The sequence below is a fragment of the Schistocerca gregaria genome, chromosome 9 (genome assembly GCF_023897955.1).
Source record: "Schistocerca gregaria isolate iqSchGreg1 chromosome 9, iqSchGreg1.2, whole genome shotgun sequence".
In the NCBI taxonomy this organism is placed as follows: domain Eukaryota; kingdom Metazoa; phylum Arthropoda; class Insecta; order Orthoptera; family Acrididae; genus Schistocerca; species Schistocerca gregaria.
In genome coordinates, this window is record NC_064928.1 from 77266765 (window position 1) to 77292536 (window position 25772).

The 25772-nt window shown below is 41.2% G+C and overlaps 1 protein-coding gene across 1 annotated transcript in view; it reads right to left on the reverse strand.

The window, feature by feature from the left end:
- LOC126291727 (protein crooked neck) overlaps positions 1 to 25772 on the reverse strand; it is an 84324-nt gene that overhangs the window by 39133 nt on the left and 19419 nt on the right. Inside the window, exons 7-9 of the mRNA XM_049985394.1 lie at positions 23167 to 23328; positions 16528 to 16656; positions 12648 to 12860 (exon numbers count right to left, since the gene is read on the reverse strand). Of these exons, the coding sequence (XP_049841351.1) occupies positions 12648 to 12860; positions 16528 to 16656; positions 23167 to 23328 (504 nt within the window). The remainder of the gene's footprint in view (positions 1 to 12647; positions 12861 to 16527; positions 16657 to 23166; positions 23329 to 25772) is intronic.

Consider the following 25772-nt stretch of genomic DNA (forward strand, 5'->3'; position numbering starts at 1 on the left):
ACACCTTGCACCATGTTCAAGGACTGGTGTGGGGTAATTGACACAGGAATCGTACCAAGATGGGTACAGGCACGGAGAGCTGCAGACTGGGTAGCTGAAGCAGTTTTAATCAACAGCGACCCAGACCGCATCTTGCTGATCCACCGCGCCAAACTTGTCTTCGATGTGTTCAACAAAAAACATAGGTTTCGTATGAGTAAAAGTATCCCCATCAGTTCTGGCGCAAACCAGATAGCGAGGGAAAGGTTTCGCCCCCAGCCGACGAGCCTGGCCCTCCTCCCAGGGGGTAGCCACGGAAGGGAAGGCGGAAGGGGCAGAGGAAGCAGCACGTGAAGAATCTTTTCCAGTCAAAGAGACGGCCGGAGAACGGCCAGAGTTGTGGACTCTTATGCGTTTCATGAGCATAGTGTCCGCCCTGATACCACCCACTCCGATCAGGGGCTCTCCTCATGGGCGCCACCCAGCCACAGCAAGGGCCGTCTGGCACGGCGGCCATTGCTGGGAGTTCCGATGCTCCAGGACGACAAGCAACCACTCCTAGGCTTACATGAGGTGGTCACAGCTCAGGTATCAGACGTGTGATCCCTGTGTTTTCAGGGGGCTCAACCAAAAGGGTACATAGCGACCCCACCACACGGGCTGGCTACCGTGCTGGCTATGGACCCTAGCGTCAAACAACGACGTAAAGGAAACGATGGAATCAATGATGATGGCACACGCCGGAGACACTAGGTAAGGTGCTCTTCGCCAAATGGCTCACACTACGGAAGAAAATTTAGTGATGGAGGTCAAACCCCAGAGGGGACCAGAGAATACCAAAAGGATGAAGGAATTACAGAACAAGGCCGAATTGCAAGGTCAACAGAACCAGGAGAATAGCAGGGCCAACATAAGGAGGGACACCATAAGTAGGGACACCAAGAGAGGGAGAGGAGAGGTCGGAGGGAAGGATGAAGGACAGGAAAGGAGGGGAAGGGAAAGGAAATGCAGCCCGGAAAAAGAAGGAAGGCTGCAATAGCTCGGGGCCCCGTGCTCGCCACGCACGTACTCACGAAAGGACCGCGAGCCCCCTGGGGGGAGTTAAATGTTTGTTCAAAGCCCTCCATTCTTCTAGATTTTTTCATTATCATCAGGCTAACATTTGGAAAGTGCTCTCATGAACAGTAGTTTCAAGGGCATCATGATCTGTTGACCTTGTGCCATTAGCAGTGTCCAAGTTAAGATCACATTTTTGCTAAAAAGCCATATTTTTGAGAATAAAACAGCCGAGGAGGATTCATGGTCTGAAAAACGAAAATCTAATGAATCTCTGCCCTTCAATCCACAGTGGGAAGAAATTTACTTGTTTATGGAACACAAAGGGGCCCACACTGTTTTGTAATATAAAATTATTGGAGGCGAACACGTGTAATCTGAAGTGACATTCACAACCATTTCAGGAGAAATTAGTCACCAGATAGAATGAAGGGAGGAAACCAACCACCTTGTGCATCAAAATATGTCATTTTTTAAAAAAAATTGTTACTAATATTGATAATGATTTGTGTGACTTTGCACTTGATTTTACTCCGTCCTTGGAAGATATCTACAGGAGGAAAATCACACTATTCTTAATCATGCTGCTATGAAACTCAGCTGTCACACAGCTATTAAAACAAAGAAAAAAGTGTGTCCTTGAAGTCATGGAGCATTTTCTGTCTGGGTGACATTCCTCTTCTCAAAAGAGACTGACTTTTATGGAGAACAGTTTTCTGTTATATTGAGGATTTGGAGACACAATGTAGCAGCACAGTTACAAGATGGGAATAAAGATTTGTTTTCTTGTCTTTGGTTTTGAATGAAACCACTGATGCAACTGACATGCTCAACTTGCTGTTGTATTCAACATCACGGAGGAACGCCTACATTTTGTCCCAATTCATTTTGTAACTACAGTGGACAATATATAATATCGCTTAGAAAAGTAATTCAGAAACATGAGCTAGATCTTTATCTTATTTTGGTGAGGAAAAAATCCACCAGGAAATAGCAACAGTGAAAAATGAAATGAAATGTCACAGCGTCATCACATTCATCTGTTGGAAAAATGCATTAAAACACATTGTGTTGTGGGCATAATTGTAAAGACAATTAAAACATTCAGATTGCATAATTTGGGACATCGATAGTTCACATCTTTTCGAGCGCAAGTCTGCTGTGTATGAAGCAATGTGCCTTGTTCATTTTTTTTTTTTAAGTACAATGGTTCAGCAGAGATGGTTGAGTAGAGACGTTTTCAGATGTTTTTTTCAGTTTGCTTAAAGACATACTGCTGTTTGGGAATATGAAAGGAAAGCCAGTACAACAGTTTGATGACTCAGTGAATATTAGATTTTGCCTTCCTAATTGACCTAACAAAACACCTATATCTGACAAAACAACTTTGCAGGGCAAACATAATTACCAAAAATTTTGTGGGGATCCACAGCCTCCAGGCCTAATAAAGTAAACACGGTCCATAGTAAGCAGTAATAAAGTTTATTTAATCATAGAGGGTCTATACAAGGGCGATGTGCTTGAGGACAATATTATGGAAATGGAAGAGGATGTAGATGAAGATGAAATGGGAGATACGATACTGTGTGAAGAGTTTGACAGAGCACTGCAAGACCTGAGTCGAAACAAGGCCCCGGGAGTAGACAACATACCATTAGAACTACTGACGGCCTTGGGAGAGCCAGTCAAGACAAAACGGTGCCATCTGGTGAACAAAATATATGAGACAGGCTAAATACCCTCACACTTCAAGAAGAATATAATAATTCCACTCCCAAAGAAAGCAGGTGTTGACAGATGCAAAAATTACCAAACTATCAGTTTAATAAGCCACAGCTGCAAAATACAAATGCAAATTCTTTACAGACGAATGGGAAACTGGTAGAACTCGACCTTGGGGAAGATCAGTTTGGATTCCGTAGAAATGTTGGAACATGTGAGGCAATACTGACCTTACGCCTTATCTTAAAAGAAAGTTTAAGGAAAGGCAAACCTACGTTGCTAGCATTTGTAGACTTAGAGGAAGCTTTTGGCAATGTTGACTGGAATACTCTTTTTCAAATTCTAAAGGTGGCAGCGGTAAAATACAGGGAGTGAAAGGCTATTTACAATTTGTACAGAAACCAGATGGCAGTTATAAGAGTCGAGGGACATGAAAGAGAAGCAGTGGTTGGGAAGGGAGTAAGACAGGGTTGTAGCCTATCCCTGATGTTATTCAATGTGTATATTGAGCAAGCAGTGAAGGAAACAAAAGAAAAATTCGGAGTAGGTATAAAAGTCCATGGAGAAGAAATAAAGACTTTCGATGACATTGTAATTCTATCAGAGACAGCAAAGAACTTGGAAGAGCAGTTGAACGGAATGGATAGTGTCTTGAAAGGAGGGTATAAGATGAACATCAACAAAAGCAAAATGAGGATCATGGAATGTAGTCGAATTAAGTCGAGTGATGCTGAAGGAATTAGATTAGGAAATGAGACACTTAAAGTAGTAAAGGAGTTTTGCTATTTGGGGAGCAAAATAACTGATGATGATCCAAGTAGAGAGGATATAAAATGTAGACTGACAATGGCAAGGAAAGCGTTTCTGAAGAAGAGAAATTTGTTAACATTGAGTATAGATTTAAGTGTCAGGAAGTCGTTTCTGAAAGTATTTGTATGAAATGTAACCATGTATGGAAGTGAAACATGGACGATAAATAGTTTGAACAAGAAGAGAGTAGAAGCTTTCGAAATGTGGTGCTACAGAAGAATGCAGAAGATTAGATGGGTAGATCACATAACTAATGGGGAGGTAATGAATAGGATTGGGGAGAAGAGGAGTTTATGGCACAACTTGACAAGAAGAAGGGACCGGTTGGTAGGGCATGTTCTGAGGCATCAAGGGATAACAAATTTAGCATTGGAGGGCAGCGTGGAGGGTAAAAATCGTAGATGGATACCAAGAGATGAATACACTAAGCAGATTCAGAAGGATGTAGGTTGCAGTAAGTACTGGGAGATGAAGAAGCTTGCACAGGACAGAGTAGCAGAGTAGCATGGAGAGCTGCATCAAACCAAGTCTCAGGACTAAAGATCACAACAACAACAACAACAATAATAAGATTGGGTAATTTCGACCAAGCATTGTTGTCAAGCATATTTATAACATTTCATGTAATTTTCAAATCACTCCCAATTACAAGTAAAATTACCAAGTTATGTTTTTGGTTTCAAGAGAAAATAATTGTTGTGGCTAAAGCAACTTCAGGGAGTCCAAATGTGAACTTTCCAAATTTTAGTCTGATTATAACTGGAAAAATCTGGAAGAAGGGACGTTGAACAAACATTTAGATGGACATATTACTGTACTAGAAGGGTTAGGCAGGTGGAGGAGCAACTCGATAACTGTCAGAGTGGAGTGGGCTGGGTTGGGGTGAGGGATGGGGGGTCGGGAAGTGGGATAGTAGCCTGGGGAGGGGGTGAGGGAGGGAGGGGGTGAGGGAGGGAGGGGGGGGGGGGACTTGCTGGCAACTGTTACAAGTCGAAGTGAGTACCCTTGCAGTCTTGCTTTGGCCAGTCTCTCAGAATTTTACAAGTCTTTCAGAACCACCTTAGGTTCTCCTGACTTTTCCATCAAATTCAGTTTCCTTTGTCAGGTTTTCAAGACAGGTTTCCACTCTGAGGCAAGCACAGTGCCCAATTGTTTCTGAAGGTGTCATCACTGACTGCACTGCCTGCCAAAGGTCATAAACGATGCAGGAAGCATGACGGTGTGCAAGTTTGTGTTACAACATCAGTTAAAGTGAGCTAAAACCCAGGCAGCGAGAAACTGTAGCCGGCCACAGGGAATGGATGTCGGTGCGGAAGCAGCCTCAGTTGAAGGCTCCCCATGGCAGTTGTCTGTGGCAGGATGCGTACCATCCACGCTTGTCCCATACAACATCACTGATACACCTAGAAGGGTCATCGAATGAATAAAATGAGGTAGAAAATGAAGACTTATACAGAGGGTCAAGACCCTCAGGAAACATATGACCTCATTAGTTGCTATCCAAAGGTTCACAAGTAACAAAGGTAGAGAGATAGACAAGTTCGAAGCTTGTCTCAAATCAATGAGCAGAGCACACACTGGGAGTATGGGCTACTGTGAGAGGACTGCCACAATTGCATTGGGCACGAGGGTGAGTCCTCCTGATGTAAAAGGAACTTGTGATTAAGGCAGGTGTGGATACTGTGTAGTCAGCACAGTATGACTGCATCTTTCCAAGAATCTTGAAGTGAAGTACAAAATGCCTTGGTGGTCTCTTAGAATGCCCTCAGCTTATTGAGCATTGATTGTTGTAGCCTCCCATGCCATATTCCAGGTTTCCGAAATTTGACATCTCAGTTTAATTGTAGGTCTGTGCCTAGTACTCTGATTTCAAGTGTCTCCCTCGAGGCTGCTTCTTCAGCTAATTTTTCAGTGAGTTCATTTCCTGGTACACCCACATGGTTTGATATCCATATGATCGTCAGAGTAGTTCCAGAGTTGTGGAGGTCAACTAAGAGGCCTTAGATGGTAGCTACCAAAAGGCTTCTGGGGTAGCACTAAGATGTTTCTTGTAAGACTGTCATGGAGTCACAACAAAGCACAAAGTTCTTAGAATTTTGATGTATTACTACACCCAGCATATGGCAAAAAATTCTGCAGTGTATACACTGCAAGTACTTGAAGAGAATGCTTCTCGTGTCCCCCTTTGTATGCAAAAGCATAACCAACACTATCACTGACTTTCAGTCTATTCATGTAGATGTATTTCAAATTGGAGTAGTTGTGGAAAACTGAATGGAATACATATTTCGTAGTGTGTGGGTTCTGCATTTTCCTTAGGACCATAGAAGAGGTCCCTATGAAACACAGGACAAAGTATACATCCCAGGGGACACACAGGGGGAATGTCCTGTAAACAGGCAAAAGAGGACAGTTGGAGGTCCTTGCACAGAGCCTCCAATTGTACTCAACCGGTCTTTCTAGTTTTTGGTGAGTCGCGAAGTCTGCATTGTTCGCTGTGAAACACAGTTGATTTACAAGGATGGTTAGGGACCGGTCAGGCTGTCATTGCATACTTTGCCAGGAGTTGCTGGTGTCTAACGCTCAGTGGTGGCACACGGGCTTCCAGCAGGAGGCTGTCTGTGAGGCTGGTACAGAGGGCTCCAGTTGGCAACCACACACCATTGTGGTGAACAGAGTCCAGCATGCTCAGTACTGACAGTGGTTTCGATAAGTAAGCAACAAATCCATTGTCCTGGAAGAATAAAATCAAATATTTGTAGAATCACAGTAGAAATGTGCGAGGAATCTGAGGGTATTAACTTTCCTCATAAAATTTGCCTTTAGCTGATACTTATTGCCAAACAAAAGGCCTAAAAATTTAAAAATTTCTAGAAACTTCAAGTAATTAGTCACCTCAAGTGAAGTTCTGTGTGAGGATGGACACTCCCGAGTTAAAAAAAAGGACCCAGTTTTGTACTTGTTTATGGCTCCCTGAAGCTGGTGCTCTTCATGCACAATGATCGAGAACAATAACACATCCAAAGCTCATCCACATACAGAGACAGAGAGGCCACGGGTCCTGCAATACTGTCTTGTATGTGGACGACCAATGACTGCAATGACGAAGGGGGTTATGCTCATATCTGATCCCTGAGAGGTCCTATTGTCATGTACATATTGGTTCCTAAGGGCTGAACTTACCCAAACCTGGAACTCTCGGAGGGATATGAAAGTCTGGATAAAAATGAGTAAGCAACCCACGAAGCCCCACTAAAGCAGGGTAGACAGGAAATGAAGGCACCAGGTGGTATCACACCATATGCCTTCTACAATCAAAGAACACAGCAGTCAGTAAGTATTGGCAAAAACACAAAAACATTGCACAATACAGATACAGCTCATCTGTAGTATGTTGCTCTGTATTTGCAATAAATAACCTCTGTTTTGTATTGCCACAGTCTGCATTTGACCATTCTCTCAAAAAATTTACACAGTTCATTCATTAAAGAGATTGGCCACTAAATCATCATAAGTTGAGGGTATTTTCCAGGTTTCAGGATAGGAATAATAATATCCTCCCGCCATTGGGAGGGAAATTCTCCTCTTAGCCAAATATGATTGAAAAAGCTAAGGATGTGTTTAAAGCTGTAATTGCTAAGGCGTTTAAGCATTTTATTGCTGATTTTACTAGGTCCAGGGGCTGTCTCTCACACACTGCTAAAGAACTATGTGAGGATGGACACACCTGAGTGAAAAAAAAAAAATAGTATGACAGGACCCAGTTTTGTACTTGTTACTTGTTTATGACTCCCTGAAGCAGGTGCTCTATCATGCACAATGATGGAGAAAAATAACACAGGCAAAGGTCATCCACATACAGTGCGTGCATAATAATGCAAGGTTTTAGATATTATGCCCATCTCGCAGAATTTTATTTCATTATCACCTTCCTGGTGAACATATTCTGCTACGGCTGATTTATCCACGTGACTCGGGTGGCAATTCCTCTTATTTTCAACAAGACGGGTGTTCACACTTCTCTTTGTGTATAAAAATCTTTGTAGTTGTGGACAGGTTTATATCAGTACTGCAAACAGAAGTGTCAACACCCGTCTTGTTGAACATATAACGAATTGTGGCCTGGGTCACACAGGTAAATCGGCCATAGCAGAACATTTTACCAGGAAGGTGATCCTGAAATAAAATTCAGCAAGACAAGCATCATACCTAAACCTCACATTATTATGCGCACATGTATAGAGAGGCTATTGAGATTGATAAACACAGTTATAATTTTAACAGGAAAGACTAAACTGTTAAACTGGATAAAATTTGGATGTTGGATGACACCATTGCACCGAAAGCATAACGATCGACTATTTTCAACAGAGAATGTTGGCATTACCAGAGACAGTCTCATAGCCGACATCATGTGACGGATGGTGGTGCCCTCTGTACTGCCTATGTAATCAGCACTTCTTTGATTTCTCTTTGCAGTTCACCGCTTCACCTCGGAGGATGTTTCCCGCAGTCAGAGATGAAACGTCGGCGGAGAGTTTTATACATCGGCCACGGCCTATCAGCCTGGAAGTTTTAAGTGAAGATAATACTGTAATGATTCCTCAGCCTCCATGTTTGCCAAACGTGGCCCTATGCCAATTCTTTCTGTTCATTTTACAAGCACAGATGAAATTAAAAATGTATGACGGAGAGCTAAAAGCTTTCACAAGAGTATTTCAGAGAATGGAGAAAACACTGGAATATATGTAGCAGAAATTTGAAATAAATAATTATCCCACACAGTCACGGTCCACAAACATACCCATTATGACTGAAAATAATTATGATTCAACCAGCCAAGTTGTGAAAGTATTTCATACATACAGAAAAATTAGATTAAAGTTACTTAAAACATGTCTTGATATAAAATTCAACAAAACCTGTCTATACGAAAACATAGGACCTAAATATGTGAACATTAAGACTAACTGTAAATCTATCTCAGCACAACTTGCTAAAGCTGGAAGTGAGAAGTTCTGGCTAAGATGTGAAGTAAAACATTTATACAAAAAGAAAGAAGACCTAAACTGATTAGCTCACAGCACCTATCTGGAATTAATGTTATTAGCACATCTAGCACAGATCCCATTACTCCATGATATCCTTGGAAACATAATAAAAAACACATGCAATAAAATAAACAGCACTCATCAAAAAAAGCTTGACAGTTTCAGAAAGAGAAACAAGCTGCTTATTGATAAATACACAAATAATAAAAGTAATCCCCACAAATATTTCCCAAGAGTTTTATATTCAACCAACATTGAATTCAGTCAGACAGAAATGACACTACTAAATAAGGGTTTGAAGCATAATATAAATCCAAGCATCAATCACAAAAAACATAAAAGACACCATATGCTCACTAAAGATAGCCAGTGACTTTGCAAAACTTAATAACACTGAACAAACGCTAATAGGCCACAAGGCTAATCAAATTATACACAAACACACAACCACAAAAGCAACAAAAACAAACAACTTTGAAATAAATGTACTCCAGTCAATCATTAAGAAACTACACATAATGCCCTGGCAGTAAAATCTGATAAAGGTTCCACAACAATGATTGTGATTATATACACAAAACACTCGAATTCTTTGCAAACCACCACTTACTCGAAGTCCAAGTTGACCCCATAGTAAAGTTTCAAGCTAAAATAAGAAATTGCCTCAACAACAGTAACTTCCTTTTCACTAAGAATGAAGTACGAGACCTTATTGTGATGAATCCAATAGCCTCCAAACTCAGAGCACAACCAAAAGTCCATAAAACCAACACAACTCTCATCAGGACTATTGTGAACTCAATTAATAGCCCAGTCTACAAATTAATGAGAGAACTAAATGACATACTTTTAGAAAAATACACATTTTAAAAATCATATTCCATAAAGAACAGCTATGAACTTATCAAGAGTTTGAAAGATTTGACGGTACCACATCAAGCCAAGCTTCTATCCCTAGATATTGTTAACCTTCACAGCAGTATACCTGTAGATTAAACAGAGATTCCAAGACTTACCAAGCGGGAAAGCGCCGGCAGACAGGCACAATGAACAAAACACACGCACAGAATTACTAGCTTTCGCAACCGATGGTTGCTTCTTCAGGAAGGAGAGGGAAAGACGAAAGGATGTGGGTTTTAAGGGAGAGGGTAAGGAGTCATTCCAATCCCGGGAGCGGAAAGACTTCCCTTAGGGGGAAAAAAAGGACAGGTGTACACTCGCGCACACGCGCACACACACACACACACACACACACACACACACACACACACACACGCACACATATCCATCCGCACATACACAGACACAAGCAGACATATTTAGGCAAAGAGTAGATTAAACAGTTGAGATAATAAGAACGAAACTATTGAGAAACAAGACAAAGAGCAAACCAGAAATCATAGAACTTGTAGATGTACTTAATCTAGTGCTCTCACCAACTTTGTTTGTGATGTTATCATTTAGTGTTAGAATTTTATTTTCTATATAGTTGATAAATATTTCAGCTAATAGGCCACTGAGAGGGCTTCCCATTGCTAGTCCTTGGTCCTGCTTGTAAATTTTATTGTTAAGCATGGAGATGACATTCTTAATGAAATAACGGTATTCAAAAACTCAAAATTCTTCAACAGTCTTCAGCCAGTTCTACCTCTATAGATTCAAGAAATGTCAACATAAATAATTGACTTGAACCAAGAATATCGATACAAAACCTCGATAACCGATACAGACTCTCATGTTACAGTCCGCCATCTTGTGTTGTGTGTATAACATCGAAGCAATTTGTGCAGTGGCAATCAGTGACAAAATATAATGTGCAATAGTGCAATGTCAAACAACAGCTCCGCCATTACACCAGTGATACAAGTGAAGCAGCAAGAGGATGAAATTGTAAGTGATCAACTGTCAAATAAAAACCTTTCACACTATTTTCGTAACACATAACTGGAGCAAATCTATCTATATACGATACAGGCTGTAATATACATAGTCAACAACAAAGAAGAAAACCAGCAGAAGACATCACTGATTTTGATTTCTAGATACACACTGCCCACCTCCTTCCCCCAAATGCCACACCAACAGCTACATTAAAAAATTAAAAAACAATGGGCAAAGTGTTCTAGTTTAAGACTGTTTATTTTTAAGTAACATGTATGTATGTATGTATGTATGTATGTATTAACGCTTGAAAATGGACAGAACATGTTCGAAACATGTTGCATTATGTTAGATTAAGGATAAAATAAAATAAAAGTGACTGGGAGCAGAAACTTGAAATAAATAATGTGTACAACAGGTAAAGGGGATTATTTTCAAGAAGTTAACATTGATACATGTGAATAACTAAAATTCTTTTCCAAAACACAAAAATTCCAGTTATTTTTTTAACTCTTCTCATGTATCAATGACTTGCCACAGTTTTCGGACTCAAGTGTGAATTTATGCACCAAAGTCATTCAATGCACAAATTCAATAAATCGTCAATATTTTTATAAAACAGAAACTGGAATAACAGCTTTAAAGCTATATTAAAATTTAATAAACATTATACATCACATACCAGTTATTTAAATACACTCCTGGAAATGGAAAAAAGAACACATTGACACCGGTGTGTCAGACCCACCATACTTGCTCCGGACACTGCGAGAGGGCTGTACAAGCAATGATCACATGCACGGCACAGCGGACACACCAGGAACCGCAGTGTTGGCCGTCGAATGGCGCTAGCTGCGCAGCATTTGTGCACCGCCGCCGTCAGTGTCAGCCAGTTTGCTGTGGCATACGGAGCTCCATCGCAGTCTTTAACACTGGTAGCATGCCGCGACAGCGTGGACGTGAGCCGTATGTGCAGTTGACGGACTTTGAGCGAGGGCGTATAGTGGGCATGCGGGAGGCCCGGTGGACGTACCGCCGAATTGCTCAACACGTGGGGTGTGAGGTCTCCACAGTACATCGATGTTGTCGCCAGTGGTCGGCGGAAGGTGCACGTGCCCGTCGACCTGGGACCGGACCGCAGCGACGCACAGATGCGCGCCAAGACCGTAGGATCCTATGCAGTGCCGTAGGGGACCGCACCGCCACTTCCCAGCAAATTAGGGACACTGTTGCTCCTGGGGTATCGGCGAGGACCATTCACAACCGTCTCCATGAAGCTGGGCTACGGTCCCGCACACCGTTAGGCCGTCTTCCGCTCACGCCCCAACATCGTGCAGCCCGCCTCCAGTGGTGTCGCGACAGGCGTGAATGGAGGGACGAATGGAGACGTGTCGTCTTCAGCGATGAGAGTCGCTTCTGCCTTGGTGCCAATGATGGTCGTATGCGTGTTTGGCGCCGTGCAGGTGAGCGCCACAATCAGGACTGCATACGACCGAGGCACACAGGGCCAACACCCGGCATCATGGTGTGGGGAGCGATCTCCTACACTGGCCGTACACCTCTGGTGATCGTCGAGGGGACACTGAATAGTGCACGGTACATCCAAACCGTCATTGAACCCATCGTTCTACCATTCCTAGACCGGCAAGGGAACTTGCTGTTCCAACAGGACAATGCACGTCCGCATGTATCCCACGCCACCCAACGTGCTCTAGAAGGTGTAAGTCAACTACCCTGGCCAGCAAGATCTCCGGATCTGTCCCCCATTGAGCATGTTTGGGACTGGATGAAGCGTCGTCTCACGCGGTCTGCACGTCTAGCACGAACGCTGGTCCAACTGAGGCGCCAGGTGGAAATGGCATGGCAAGCCGTTCCACAGGACTACATCCAGTATCTCTACGATCGTCTCCATGGGAGAATAGCAGCCTGCATTGCTGCGAAAGGTGGATATACACTGTACTAGTGCCGACATTGTGCATGCTCTGTTGCCTGTGTCTATGTGCCTGTGGTTCTGTCAGTGTGATCATGTGATGTATCTGACCCCAGGAATGTGTCAATAAAGTTTCCCCTTCCTGGGACAATGAATTCATGGTGTTCTTATTTCAATTTCCAGGAGTGTATGTGAATGGAGAATATGTCAGAACTCACCAGTGTTTTCCTCGCCACCTGCAGATTCTTGCACCTAACTTCAAACTGGGCATAAAGCAACCATATCTTCGAAAAGGTAAATATCTTATGAGGCAGCAACTGAAGACATGCCCTGTAGACCTGCCTCGTCCGTTCTTCATCTTCTGCTTCCAGCTCTTCAAACAGGGCGTAGTTGATCCAGAGATAAATATATCTACGCCAAAATTGCTTCTCCTGGAATGCACCACAATGCTAAGACCATGAGGGCTAATCAAGGAATGTTCCATTTGAAAAAAATGCAATTTACACTTTCTAATTCTTATGTCTATCATTAACTGCTAGCCCAAATTACACTCTTGTGACTGTAATGATGTTAAATGGTTAACAGTTCTAAACGATGGACTGGAAGAACAGAAGTCTATTAAAACCAAGAAATACATGCATTAACCCTTTGACTGCTGGGGATATGTTAACTCGTCGTGCCTCGCTGTTCCCCTGGCGCACCCAATTTGTTTAAGTGCGGCTCTTGGTCTTCCCTACAGTGCTAAGGACACGTTGACGCATACCGTACCACCGGCCTTGCCATCGCTAGGGACGAGTTTAAGCGTGCTGAGTCACAGCTAACTGAGAACAACAGATGTGTAAACATGCAGAACTGTCTTTTCGCCTCGCTCTTCCAGTAGCTGTGCAGTGGTCTGACTGTATTGTTCGAGAGTGCAAGTATGTTTGTTGCCGTATTGCCTCTTTGCAGAATTCGATTTCGCGTCCCGAGTTTTCACCAATTTTCTTGTGTTCTAAAGGAGAAATGTCACGTCACCGTGGATGCACAGATTAATAGATCCTGGATATGCTCACTAGGAGTGACAGTGAGTACGAATTATCTGAAGTTGCTAGCAGTGATGAGTCTTCAACAGAATCTCAAAGCTTTAATCTTCAGCCTTTTATATCAGAGGGGAGAGCAAGAATTACAGTCAGCAGTTCTTCTGAATCCGAGAAATCAGAAAGTGAAAGTGAAACGGTTCAGAAAATAGCGCGCTTAAGTGACACATTTGACTGGAAAGAAACCAATTTCACCTTTAAATCATTACTCTGCTGACTCGAGTTCAGGACACAAATGCAAATTCGATACTGACCCAAGCATTCTTTCATTTTTTGCAATATTCAGTCTGAAGAACAGTTGCAATTTATTGCAGACAAAACAAATCATTTTTACGTTTACACCAGACAAAATACTACAGGATCTTTGAATTCTCGACTGTCAAAGTGGAAAGACACTGGATTTGAGGAAATGTATTGTTTTGTTGCTATTTGCCTTCTAATGACATAAGTTAAGAAGTTAAAATTAAGTTATTATTGGTCCAGAGATACACTTTTGAACTCACCCGTTTGCAGCGAAATTATGTCCCGAGATCGTTTTTGTCTACTTCTGAGAATGTTACACTTCAGTGATAACTGTGTGAGCACAGGAGGCAACAGTCTATTTAAAATTAGGGCAATTGTTGAGAAGGTTCGTAAGACATTTCATAATTAATTTCATCCACATCATAAGCTTTGTACAGATGAAAGTCTGTTGCTGTTCAAAGGACGATTATCTTTTAAGAAATTTATTCCAACCTAGCGAAGTAGATTTGCAATAAAGACATTTGTTCTGTGTGACTGTAAGAGTGGGTATATTTGGGATTTTATTGTACATACAGGCACAACAACAGAAATTGGGTTCCACAATTTAGGAAAAAGTGGCAAAGTAGTGGCAACTCTTATGGGACTGTATTTGGTACAGGATCATATTCTATATATTGATAATTGCTACTCCAGCCCAGACCTGTTCCTCTTGCTGCACAACCGTGGAATAGCTGCTTGTGACACTGTACGTAAGAACAGGCGCAACATGCCAAAACTGCAGAAGAAATTAAAATGAGGAGAAACTGAGTTTAAGTCCACTGACATGACCCTTGCTATCAAGTGATGTGATATGAGACAGGTGTGCATGTTGACCACAAGTCACACAACACAAACAGAGAAGACTGACATAAATACTAAACAGAGAAAACTGACAGAAATACTGGCAAAAAATAAAGAAAATACAATGTATTGTAGATTGCATTTCGAGTATAGGTGCAATTGACCATTGTGACATCTTACTGAGCTCAGTGGGATCAGTGTGTAAGACTGTGAAATGGTACAAGAAACATTTTTTTTTCTTCACATTCTGGATTTGTACATTATAATGTTCATGCTCTCCACCATTTGGTAACACGGCGAAAAATGGCATTCACAGAGTTTCATCTTTCTCTCGTAAGGGAGACTGTAGAAAAATACTCACAGGGAGACATTTTCTGGCTGTTATCGTGAGTGAACATTCGCAGAAAATTACGTTAATGTGCAGATGCGTGGTTTGCACGTAACAGAAAGTGCATCAGGAAACTAGATACCAATGCAAAACTTGCAATGTTCTATTATGCGTTGTACCCTGCTTTGAGACTTATCTTACAAAGAAGCATTACTAATCATTGAGAACTAAATCTGAGAAAATTTATTGACCCTTTTGAAAGAATTACGAAAAAAAGGAAAAGACAAAAATGTAAAAAATATATAAATTTGTTTTTAACTTCACCAGTGCTGGTCCAAAGCCCAGATCGAAAAGAAGGATGGGAAATAGATGCAACAGGTGTAAATTTATTCAAACAATGCCTGACTACTTCGTATGTAGCAGATCACAGGCAAGTGAACAGTCTTGGTGATTGAGATGGCACAATAGCTGTACCATGGCAAATGTAATTACACCGAGTATGTTGCACCAGTATAGCAAACCCCATGTATTAATCTACATACGATACATTGAAATTATTAACATGTAACATAGACAGTTATATTCTTTTATCCTTAGTAGTACAAATATGGATGACATTCGACTCACTGTTCTGGGGAGGGTGGGGGGCTTAAAATTGGTTGTTCGAATGAGACTGGCTTTGAAGCACTGACAGAAAATAGTACTTGTAAAAGTAGTATTGAATATACCCTGATTTTATCTTCTCATAAAAATGAATATCACTTCGACTAATTTGTAGATTATTGGAAAACAGTAGGAGAATAAAATTTTTTAATCCATATCATTGTGATATCAATCTATTCCACCTAAATTTCATTTTTATCATGTGTTCACTCTACGAATCTGAAGTTTACATTGTTTTCGGGCCTGATTTTTGCGCCCAACTTTCATTCCAATTGTACAGCTAGGAATGTTGTACAGAGCGTAGTTTTTTGTAGCAAAATCAGAATGAAAACCCCACATTTTTAATGTTTCTACAAAATCTGCAATTTTGCATTTAATTCATTCAGTATTGGAAAGTGCTACAGAAATGAACTTTATATTGAAGAAAATTGTGTTGTTAGATTACTACATGTGAAGTTTCACATTCGTCATAGCATTAGTCCAGGGGATGCAAGAAGCCAAACTTAGAATTTTTATGGGCACTTATGTTTTGGCCAATTTTACCTACAATATTCAGACTCAATACGGCTCATAAAATTCTTTTCATTATTATTCTTAAGAGAACGCATAAAGTTGTAAAAGATGGCTATATCTGATTTCTTTACAAAACTACTGCCCGAGATATTACAGCTCAAAGTTGCCAAAAATTCAAACTGGCTTTGTGCGGATCGTAATCAGCCCAGAAGTATTCAGCTAAGGTGTGGGTTGGGCAGCACAGGTTGCTCCGGTCCTAGCGGCGACTCCGAGGGACCGGCACTTAGTGCAGGTAGTCGGATTATGCCACAGGCCGCGGTGCCTCAGCACGCCCAGCAGATGGTGCACCTCCAGCAGTCAAAGGGTTGGTGCATCAGTTCTACTGAACTGTAATTGTAACTGAAATCAGTCAGAAAAATGTATCATTATACTAACCTTTGTAGGTGGAACATTTGCTATTGCTCTCTCATACGTATCCCGAATTACATCTAAATTTCCTTCACTCTCAACTAGTCGCAAGTAATCAAACCATGCATCATAGTTAGTTGGATTGGCTTTCACCTCCTGAAAATAAACATGTCAGACAATCATTTCACTTATTCAGGGTTACAGAATGCTTGCTGTACAAAAATGTTCAGGGCAATGAGATCAACCATATAACATGACCTTTACAGCACCTATTCATAAAACTATGACAAAGTGCTATAAGTCATTTTTTTGAAAACTAGAATTCAGCTGCTACATAAAATGGATACAATAATACACTATTCAAATGTAAAACAAAGTCCAAAAAATCATATTTCATCATATAGATTACATAACACTAAGAAAAATTTGTGTAATTGCAGCTTTGCAAGTGCGACAACTGTTATTTCTTGATAATATAGTCTTACCTCCATAATATTTCAACAACACTTATTGCAATACTTTTGGCTATGTGAACACAACAGCAAATCCGCCTGCTAAAATAGTGTGTGGTCTACGAGTGACTTGAGAGTCATACACACCAAAAATATTAAAGAAGATACAAATTTTTGCTTTGACAGTGAACAATGCATGCAAGGGTTTTGTCATTTCAGAGAGGCTGAGTAGCAAATGCGAAAACGTTCCAGAATTATTCTTCTGAGCAAGTATAGCATGGAGAAACCCACGGACATACACAATCATCATTAGCTAAACGTGTATTCAGATATATCACCTCCATGAACAAAATAAATTAGTATGCTGATAACTCTCTGTTTCCACTAGTCGTGGAGCTGTTTGCATACAACTGTATGGACATCAAACCAATTGTAAAATTTGAGAAGGATGGCAAAATATAATTTTTGGATATCATCGTCAAAGACTGAAACATGAAAGACACTGAAATACCTGGAAAAGACACAATCATCCCTAAGTACCAAGCAACAAAGTAACCCACAAGTCTTGTAAAAGTTCCCTTTTATTATCACATGATCAAACAACCAGCAAGGACATGGCATTTTAAATTTTTAGGACTGAAGATAAATACATGGCATTCTTGGAAGTTTCACATTGAGCATCTTACCGTATTTACTCGAATCTAAGCCGCACTTTTTTTCTGGTTTTTGTAATCCAAAAAACTGCCTGCAGCTTAGAATCGAGTGCAAAGTAAGCGGAAGTTCTGAAAAATGCTGGTGGGTGTCACCACAACTAACTTCTGCCGTGAAATACATTTAGCGCAACACAGGTCTGCTTTGCAGGCACAAAGATAAATACTGGCGCCACAACATCTGAATCAGTAAATAAATTAAAAGAAAAGGTAGAAGAATGTCAACATTATGCCATGTATTCTTTCGTGTTTGCTGCTATCTCATTTAAAGCCTATCTGCCTAATAAAACTACAAAACTAGAGTGAGACAACAGCAAATGCGGAAGAATATACATATCATGTCATGTAAATTCGTATTATTCTTAAGCTGAATAGTGATACAGTCAGAAATGAAGCATGGCAACTGACTAGATTTTTAAATCTAAGATGACTAATTTCTATGCAGAATGTAATGTACCAAAGAGGCGTCTGCAAAGATTTTCAAACGAAGAAAAATTTTCCACTAAACTCTCGTTCAGAACATCATCTATCATATGCAGTCTATTATTTGGTTCTTGTTGATCATTATCAAAGAAAGCAGCAGTGTAAGTAACAACAAATAGCAGTCTCTTGGCATTGTTTCGCTTATGAAACAATTCTTCTCTTTTTGTTGTTATTGTAAGCCGCGGTAGCGCGCACAAAAGCAAGCCATGCCACAAGTGGCAACAGGTCATAAACACTCATTATCAGAATGTGACAAACAAGGCATGACAAAGTTCAATAATGCATTTTCAGCTTAGAGTGATGTAAGCCCCTACAACAAAGAGAACAGCACTTATCAGATCAAAGCAAAATAAGCAATCTATTCAAACCAGACGAAGCACGTGAAAAAGGAAGAGTACCTGTATAAATACGGACGGAATGCCTGACACGTAGCAATGGCTACTTTGTTAAGCTTAACTGTTAAGCTTACGATTTGAACCAAACTACTGCAGCTGTATCTTCATCCATTCGAACTCAATTGTGTTTCACGTTACAATGGAGCAACTTTGTTTCGATTTGGAGGGGCGGTCTAAAACTTCTCTCTCACCTTGAATTTTGAGTCTTCAATTTCAGGAGCGGCTTAGATTCAAGAAATTTTTTTTCCCTTCATTTCGAGTCTCATTTTTCAGGTATGGCTTAGATTCAAGTGCGGCTTAGATTCGAGTAAATACGGTATTTAGAAACTAAGTATTGCAGCAGTTTCAGCTGTCAATAAAATTTCAATTCGACTGATTTTAAATTTTGCTTATTTACTGCTGGATACCCACACATTCATGAAAAATATTCTTAGCCCAGCAAAGTCGTCTCAGAACAGTGTACAAACTTCATGCAGGTCACTGTTCACTTGCCTTTAAATTTGAATACTGTCATCCCAGTGGACATGGGGATTTGCAGTTATTAACATTGTCTTGTCTGAAATGTAGTGTAGTGCTCACTGAACAGTATATAGAGGATACATTTCCACATGAATAACATTCCCTTATCAGGGAAGTAGATAACACACAGACATTCATGCAAGCACAACTCACACACATATGACCATTGTCTCTGGCCACCAAGACCAGAATGTCTCTGCAGCCAGAACAGTGTGTGTGTGTGTGTGTGTGTGTGTGTGTGTGTGTGTGTGTTTTTTGTCTACTTTAAAAGAAGGGCTTTTGGTAGGTAAAACACTTGTTTAGCAGTCTTAATGTTGTGCCTGTCTGCAACTCAACATCTCTACTATATAGTGAGTAACAATTTATTCTTTTCACAATATTTTCACTTGAACTAAGTATCTGATATTGAACCACACTAAACCTCACTAACTACATATCAAACAAAAGAAATAGGCTGCCTGTTCACTGATATAAATAACTATCTTAACATAACTGACAGAACTTAAAAGACCATACATCTGATCTGTATGAAGAATACAAATTTTCATTGATTGCACAATAAATGAAATGAAAGTTCTTAAGCCTTTAAAATCAAATTTATTCAATTAAAATCAAAAGACAATAATGTAAATTAGCCGATCAAAGATGTTAGGTCAGTTCCAACCAGTTCATCACAAACGTGTGCACAGTTTCACAGGGGGAAGCAATGCTTTCTTGTTCTGTGAACTAGATGTTCATAAAAGGTGTAAATAAATGATTCATAGATTAACATACACTATTAGCACTGCTTTCCTCCTCCTTTCCATTATGCTTTATCCAGCCAACACCAGATTCAGACTGGTATATGGCTCTTCTCTAATTTCATTAGCATTTATATAGGTTCTAATTACAATGGAGTCACCTTTCCCATCAGCAGTTTAAAGCTACTGCCAGCAACTCTCCAGGGAGGAATCCATGTATCCCTCCCATCTGTGTCTGGTGTAATCAGACAGTCATGTGTCACACTGTTTTTCAAACCATACGCAAATTGCCTATCTGAGGCGGGATGCAGAACTAGCCCTACATTTATCTAGGTGAATTTCTAAAACCACGAAAAAAAAAACCACATCCATTCTCGCCGGCACACCAGCCCCCGTAGTTAATTTGTAGGCCACATTCAATCCTGGGCCAGTTCACCTCCCCTTGCCCCACAAGCTAGTGCTTTAAACAAGCTCAACTATCCGGGCAGGTAAATTATTAGCACTGTTTTATGATATTAATTTATCCAATAGATTTAAGGTTCCCAGATATGTAAATGGCTCAAAGACTTCATAAGTAATCGTACACAGTACACGGTCCTCAATGTCAAATGTCCATGAGAAACAAAGGTACCACGAGGAGTGCCCCCAGGGAAGTGCAATAGGACCAGTCTTATTCTCTCTACAAACAAATGATCTGATGGACAGACTAAGCAGCAATTTAAGTATGTTAGCTGACAACACTTTTTTTTTTTAGGGCGCACAACTACAGTGGTCATTAGCGCCCAGACTAAGTTATGAATGTACTGCAAGGCACAAGGTCACAACAGCAACTAAAAAGAACAACACTATAAAAGGCACATTAACAGGCAAGGGATTAAAAGAAAACAGCATAATCAAATGTCTTTACACAGGTTTGTCAAGTGGATAAAACAAAGAACGCGAGCAGTTGCACCTGGATCATCCGCTAAAATGGCATCCAGAGTACACGGCAGGCCAAGATCAAAGTGCAGCGTATTTAAATTCGGACAGGATGTTAAAATGTGGTGTACCGTCAGCAATTGCCCACACGGGTAGAACAGCACCAGCGCAGCCGTCAGCAGATGGCGGTGGCTGAACCGGCAGTGTCCAATCTGTAACTGGGACAAAACAACCTCCTTCCACCGAGAAGGGTGTGAAGAGTTCGTCCGAGCCGTGGGGAGAGGTTTCGAGGCCCGAAGCTTGTTTTCAGTAAGTGTAGACCAATCGGCATGCCACAGTGATAAAATGCGCTGACAAATGACCCTGCTAAAATCAGATGAAGGCACACAACAAGAAGCTGTCCGAAGGTGGAAGACCACAGCCTTGGCTGCAGCATCTGCAGTTTCATTCCCAGGGATACCTACATGGCCAGGAACCCACATAAAGGTAACTGGAGAACCGTCGTCCGCCAGCTGCTGAAGAGAGCGTCGGATCCGGTGCACGAAAGGGTGAGCCGGATACATATCACTGAAGCTCTGGATGACGCTCAGGGAATCAGAGCAGATGACATAAGCAGAATGTTGGTGGCGGCAGATGTAAAGAACAGCCTCGTAGAGGGCAAATAGCTCAGCTGTGAAGACCGAACAATGGCCATGGAGCTGGTATTTGAAACTGTGTGCCCCGACAATAAAAGAACACCCACACCGACATTGGTCTTAGAGTCATCTGCATAAATGAAGATCTTATTAATGAACTACGAACGAAGTTCGACAAACCGAGAGTGGTATACCGAAGCTGGGGTAACCTCCTTTGGGAGCGAGCTGAGGTCAAGGTAAACGCGAACCTGAGCCTGGAGCCAAGGTGGCGTTTGGCTCTAGCCCACTCAAAACGTTACAGGGAGTGAAAAATCGAGGTGCCGAAGGAGGCGACGAAAGCGAACTCCAGGGGGTAGCAGGGCAGATACATACAACCCGTATTGACGGTCGAGACAGCGGTCTTAAAAGGAATGATATTACGGGTGGTCGGGCATTGACAACAGCTGACAGGCATGCCGACAAAGCAGTACATTGCGCCGGTAGGTTAGTGGCAATCCACCGGCTTCAGCACGAAGACTCTCGACGGGACTAGTATAGGACACTCCGATCGCAAGACATAACCCCCGATGCTGTACAGAGTTGAGGCGGCATAAGATGGACGGCTGTCCAGAGGAGTATACAAAGCTCCCATAAACCAGCTACGAGCGGACGATCGACCGATATAAGCAAAGTAGGACGGTTCGATCCGCTCCCCACGATGTACTGCTGAGAACACGGAGGACATTTAGAGGACAGGTACGACGGGCAGCCAAATAGGACAGATGTGGAGACCAGCAAAGTTTCCTGTCAAATGTAAGACCTAAAAATTTTGTCGTCTCCACGAATGGGAGAGCGGCGGGATCGAGATGTAAGGCCAGTAGGAGAAACTCTCTGTAGCGTCAGAAGTTAATACGGACCGTCTTCTCGGCAGCAAACCGGAAGCCATCGGTGACACTTCTGATGACACTGTGGTGTATGAAAAGTTGTCATCATTTAATGACTATAGGATGCAGGACAACTAAAGACAGAATTTCTAATTGGTGTGGTGAATGGCAGCAAGCTTTAAATGTATAGACATGTAAGTTAATGTGGTTGCGTAGGAAAAACAATACAGTCATATTGATCAAATATCGAAGCACAAAACTGCAAAGCAATATAAAATAGAATCAGCACATCAGGTTAGTAGTAGGGAAGGCGAATAATTGATTTTGTTTTATTGGGAGAATTTTGGTAACTCGCAGCTAACCTCTAAAGGAGTCATTACATAGAACATTAGTATGACCTATTCTCGAGTACTGGTAAAGAGTTTGTATTTCCCACCAGGTCAGATTAAAAGAAGACATTGACGTGATTCAGAGGCTTGCTGCTAGATTTGTTACTAGCAGGTTCAATCAGCACATACACACTATGGAGGTTGCTCCACAGAGGAAATTTAGAGAACCAGCATTTGAGGCTCACTGCAAAACAGCTCTTTTGCCACCAACATACATTTTGCATAAGATAAGATAAATTAGGGCTCATAACATACTTACGGATAGTCATTTTTCCCTCGCTATGTTTGCAAGTGGGACAGGAAAGGAAACGACTATTAACAGTATGCAGTAGATGTAGGTTTCCTTCGCTCAGGGGTATTATTTTGTTGCCTACTACATATATTTTCTTATATGAATGGTTATTAGCCAAAAATACATTTTAAGGCTCCTAATTTTCCACTCAAAGCTGCAAATTTAATTCAAGTTTGATTATAATTAGCAGCTATAAGTGGAAAAGTACAGCTTTTAAATATAGCGTGAGGAACACATGAGATCCAAGAGATGACGCAGCTGTGCCCTCACCTCCTCGTACTGGAACTTGCGCTTGCTCACAATCACATCCTCGATGCCAGTCCTGTCGCCGTACTTCTTTTCGTGGATCGTGTATGCTTTGTACAGCTCCTGAGCACGGTCTTTTGGTATGTGCTCCAGTGCGTACTTGTAGATTACACGAGCTCTATCATGCTGGCAAAAAAACTGATATCAACCACACTGCATGTTCTGCTGAAACTAGGTTCACAATTGCATCAGTCTAAGAAGAGACAAATGCATCACTCTAAGCAAACAAGCACATACACAGAAAAGACAGACAAGTACACAATCATAAAAATACACACACAAACACACACACACACACACACACACACACACACACACACACTAATTACTGCTCCATAACAAAACGTAATGGCAGACAGACTAGTTTTGTGACTCAACTTGCTTTCAATAACACACTCCTATGCAATTTCATCATAGCAATATGCAAATGAAAAGACTAGTAAATTACGAGACAGAATTGCTAAATAGCACTTAACTTCACAAGGTGAAATGTTTATTGTTTTCAGCACGATTGATGAATGCTGTACTTTAGGATATAGTCTTTAGTTATTGCCACCGTCAATATACTCCCCTCTTCTGTCCCTACAATACTATTTGCAAATTCTCCACTGATTGAAACAGTACCGGATGTCTTATTTGGTGAATACCTCGACGATGCTCTTTCACTGCTTCAGATGACTGAAATCTTGTTCCTTTTAACGCAGATACAACCTCGAGGAACAGATGAAAGGAACATAGGTGCTAGGTCAAGTGAGTAAGATGGGTTGATGCAGTACTTAGCTAGAAACCTCTTTCAAGACAATGCACTATGAGACAGTGTGTAGTTTTGATGCAGAGCCCACAATCTGTTTTTCAACAGTTCGAGTCATTTTTTTCTTATTTTCTCACGGAGTTGATTCCACGTGGGAAAAATATATCTATAAAGATGATGTGACTTACCAAACAAAAGCGCTGGCAGGTCGATAGACACACAAACAAACACAAACATACACACAAAATTCGAGCTTTCGCAACCGGCGGTTGCTTTGTCAGGAAAGAGAGAAGGAGAGGGAAAGATGAAAGGGTGTAAGGCAAGTCTTTCCGCTCCCGGGATTGGAATGACTCCTTACCCTCTCCCTTAAAACCCACATCATTTCATGTTTCCCTCTTTCGCAACCGGCGGTTGCTTCGTCAGGAAAGAGGGAAGGAGAGGGAAAGAAGAAAGGATGTAAGGCAAGTCTTTCCGCTCCCGGGATTGGAATGACTCCTTACCCTCTCCCTTAAAACCCACATCCTTTCATCTTTCCCTCTTTCCTGATGAAGCAATCGCTGGTTGCGAAAGCTCGAATTTTGTGTGTATGTTTGTGTTTGTTTGTGTGTCTATCGACCCAGTCATTGCTTTGAATCTTTTATTTTGTTCATTTGAGCCTTTTTCACTCTTGGTGAAGCTCGACCTTTTCAGTGGTGCATAGACTAGCTGTTACTCTCTGGATCACAAGTTAAAAACCAGGATTCATCACATATTATCACTCTCCCCAAGAAATTAGGATCATTTTCAGTGATACTGAATATATCACTACAAACATTATCATGACCTCCTTTTTGTTCGATCGCGAGAACTTTTGGCACCAGTTTCGCACACACTTTTCTCATCTTAAACTGGTTACGCAAAATATGCATTAGGGATTACTTTTCAAATACTCAACCCATGGTCAGATCAAATCATATTAGCCTACCCACTTTTTCAATACTTTCTTCCATTTTTGATGCTGAAGGGCATCCTGGGGGTGAGTCATCTCCAAGGTCTTCTCAGTCATCTTGGAAACATTTGACCCACTCAAAAACTCAATTATATAATACACAGTCTTTACCATACACTTCTCTGAGTAAAAGATAGATCTCAGTGGCAGCTTTTCCAAGTTTCATATGAAACTTCACAATAATTCTTGCTCTGTTATTACACTTACCATTTTTTTGGCAAAAAAAAAAAAACAAAAAAAAAACATGCTGCATTTGACTGAGAACGTTTCATGGTTCACAGCTATTGGGCATCCACCTTTGGCACATGTGTGCTTACTCTGTGACAGGATCAGTTCCGTTATTTTTTAGCCACTCTTCGTGCAGCCAAGTTGTTTCAATGAAAACAACTCAGATGTACAGTCAGAAGTACACCTTCATATTAATATTGCTGATAGACACCTATTATTGTTGTTGTTGTTGTTGTTGTTGTTGTTGTCTTCATTCCAAAGACTGGTTTGACACAGCTGTCCACACTAGTTTGTGCTATGCAAGCTTCCCCATCTCTGCACAAAGGCCACAACTTACGTACATTTGGCCCTGTAGCTTTGGTCTCCCTCTACATTTTTTCTCTCCCCCCCCCCCCCCTCCCCCAATACACCGATCCATTCTTTAAATCAAGTTGGACCATAAATATCTTCTTCTGCCAATTTGAAACAGTACTTCATCTGTTATTCAATGTACTCATCTAATCTTCGGCATTAGTCTACATTCCCTTATAATCTGAATTGTTTATCGTCCGTATTTCATTTCCATACAAGGCTACATTCCAGGTAAATACCTTGGAAAATGAC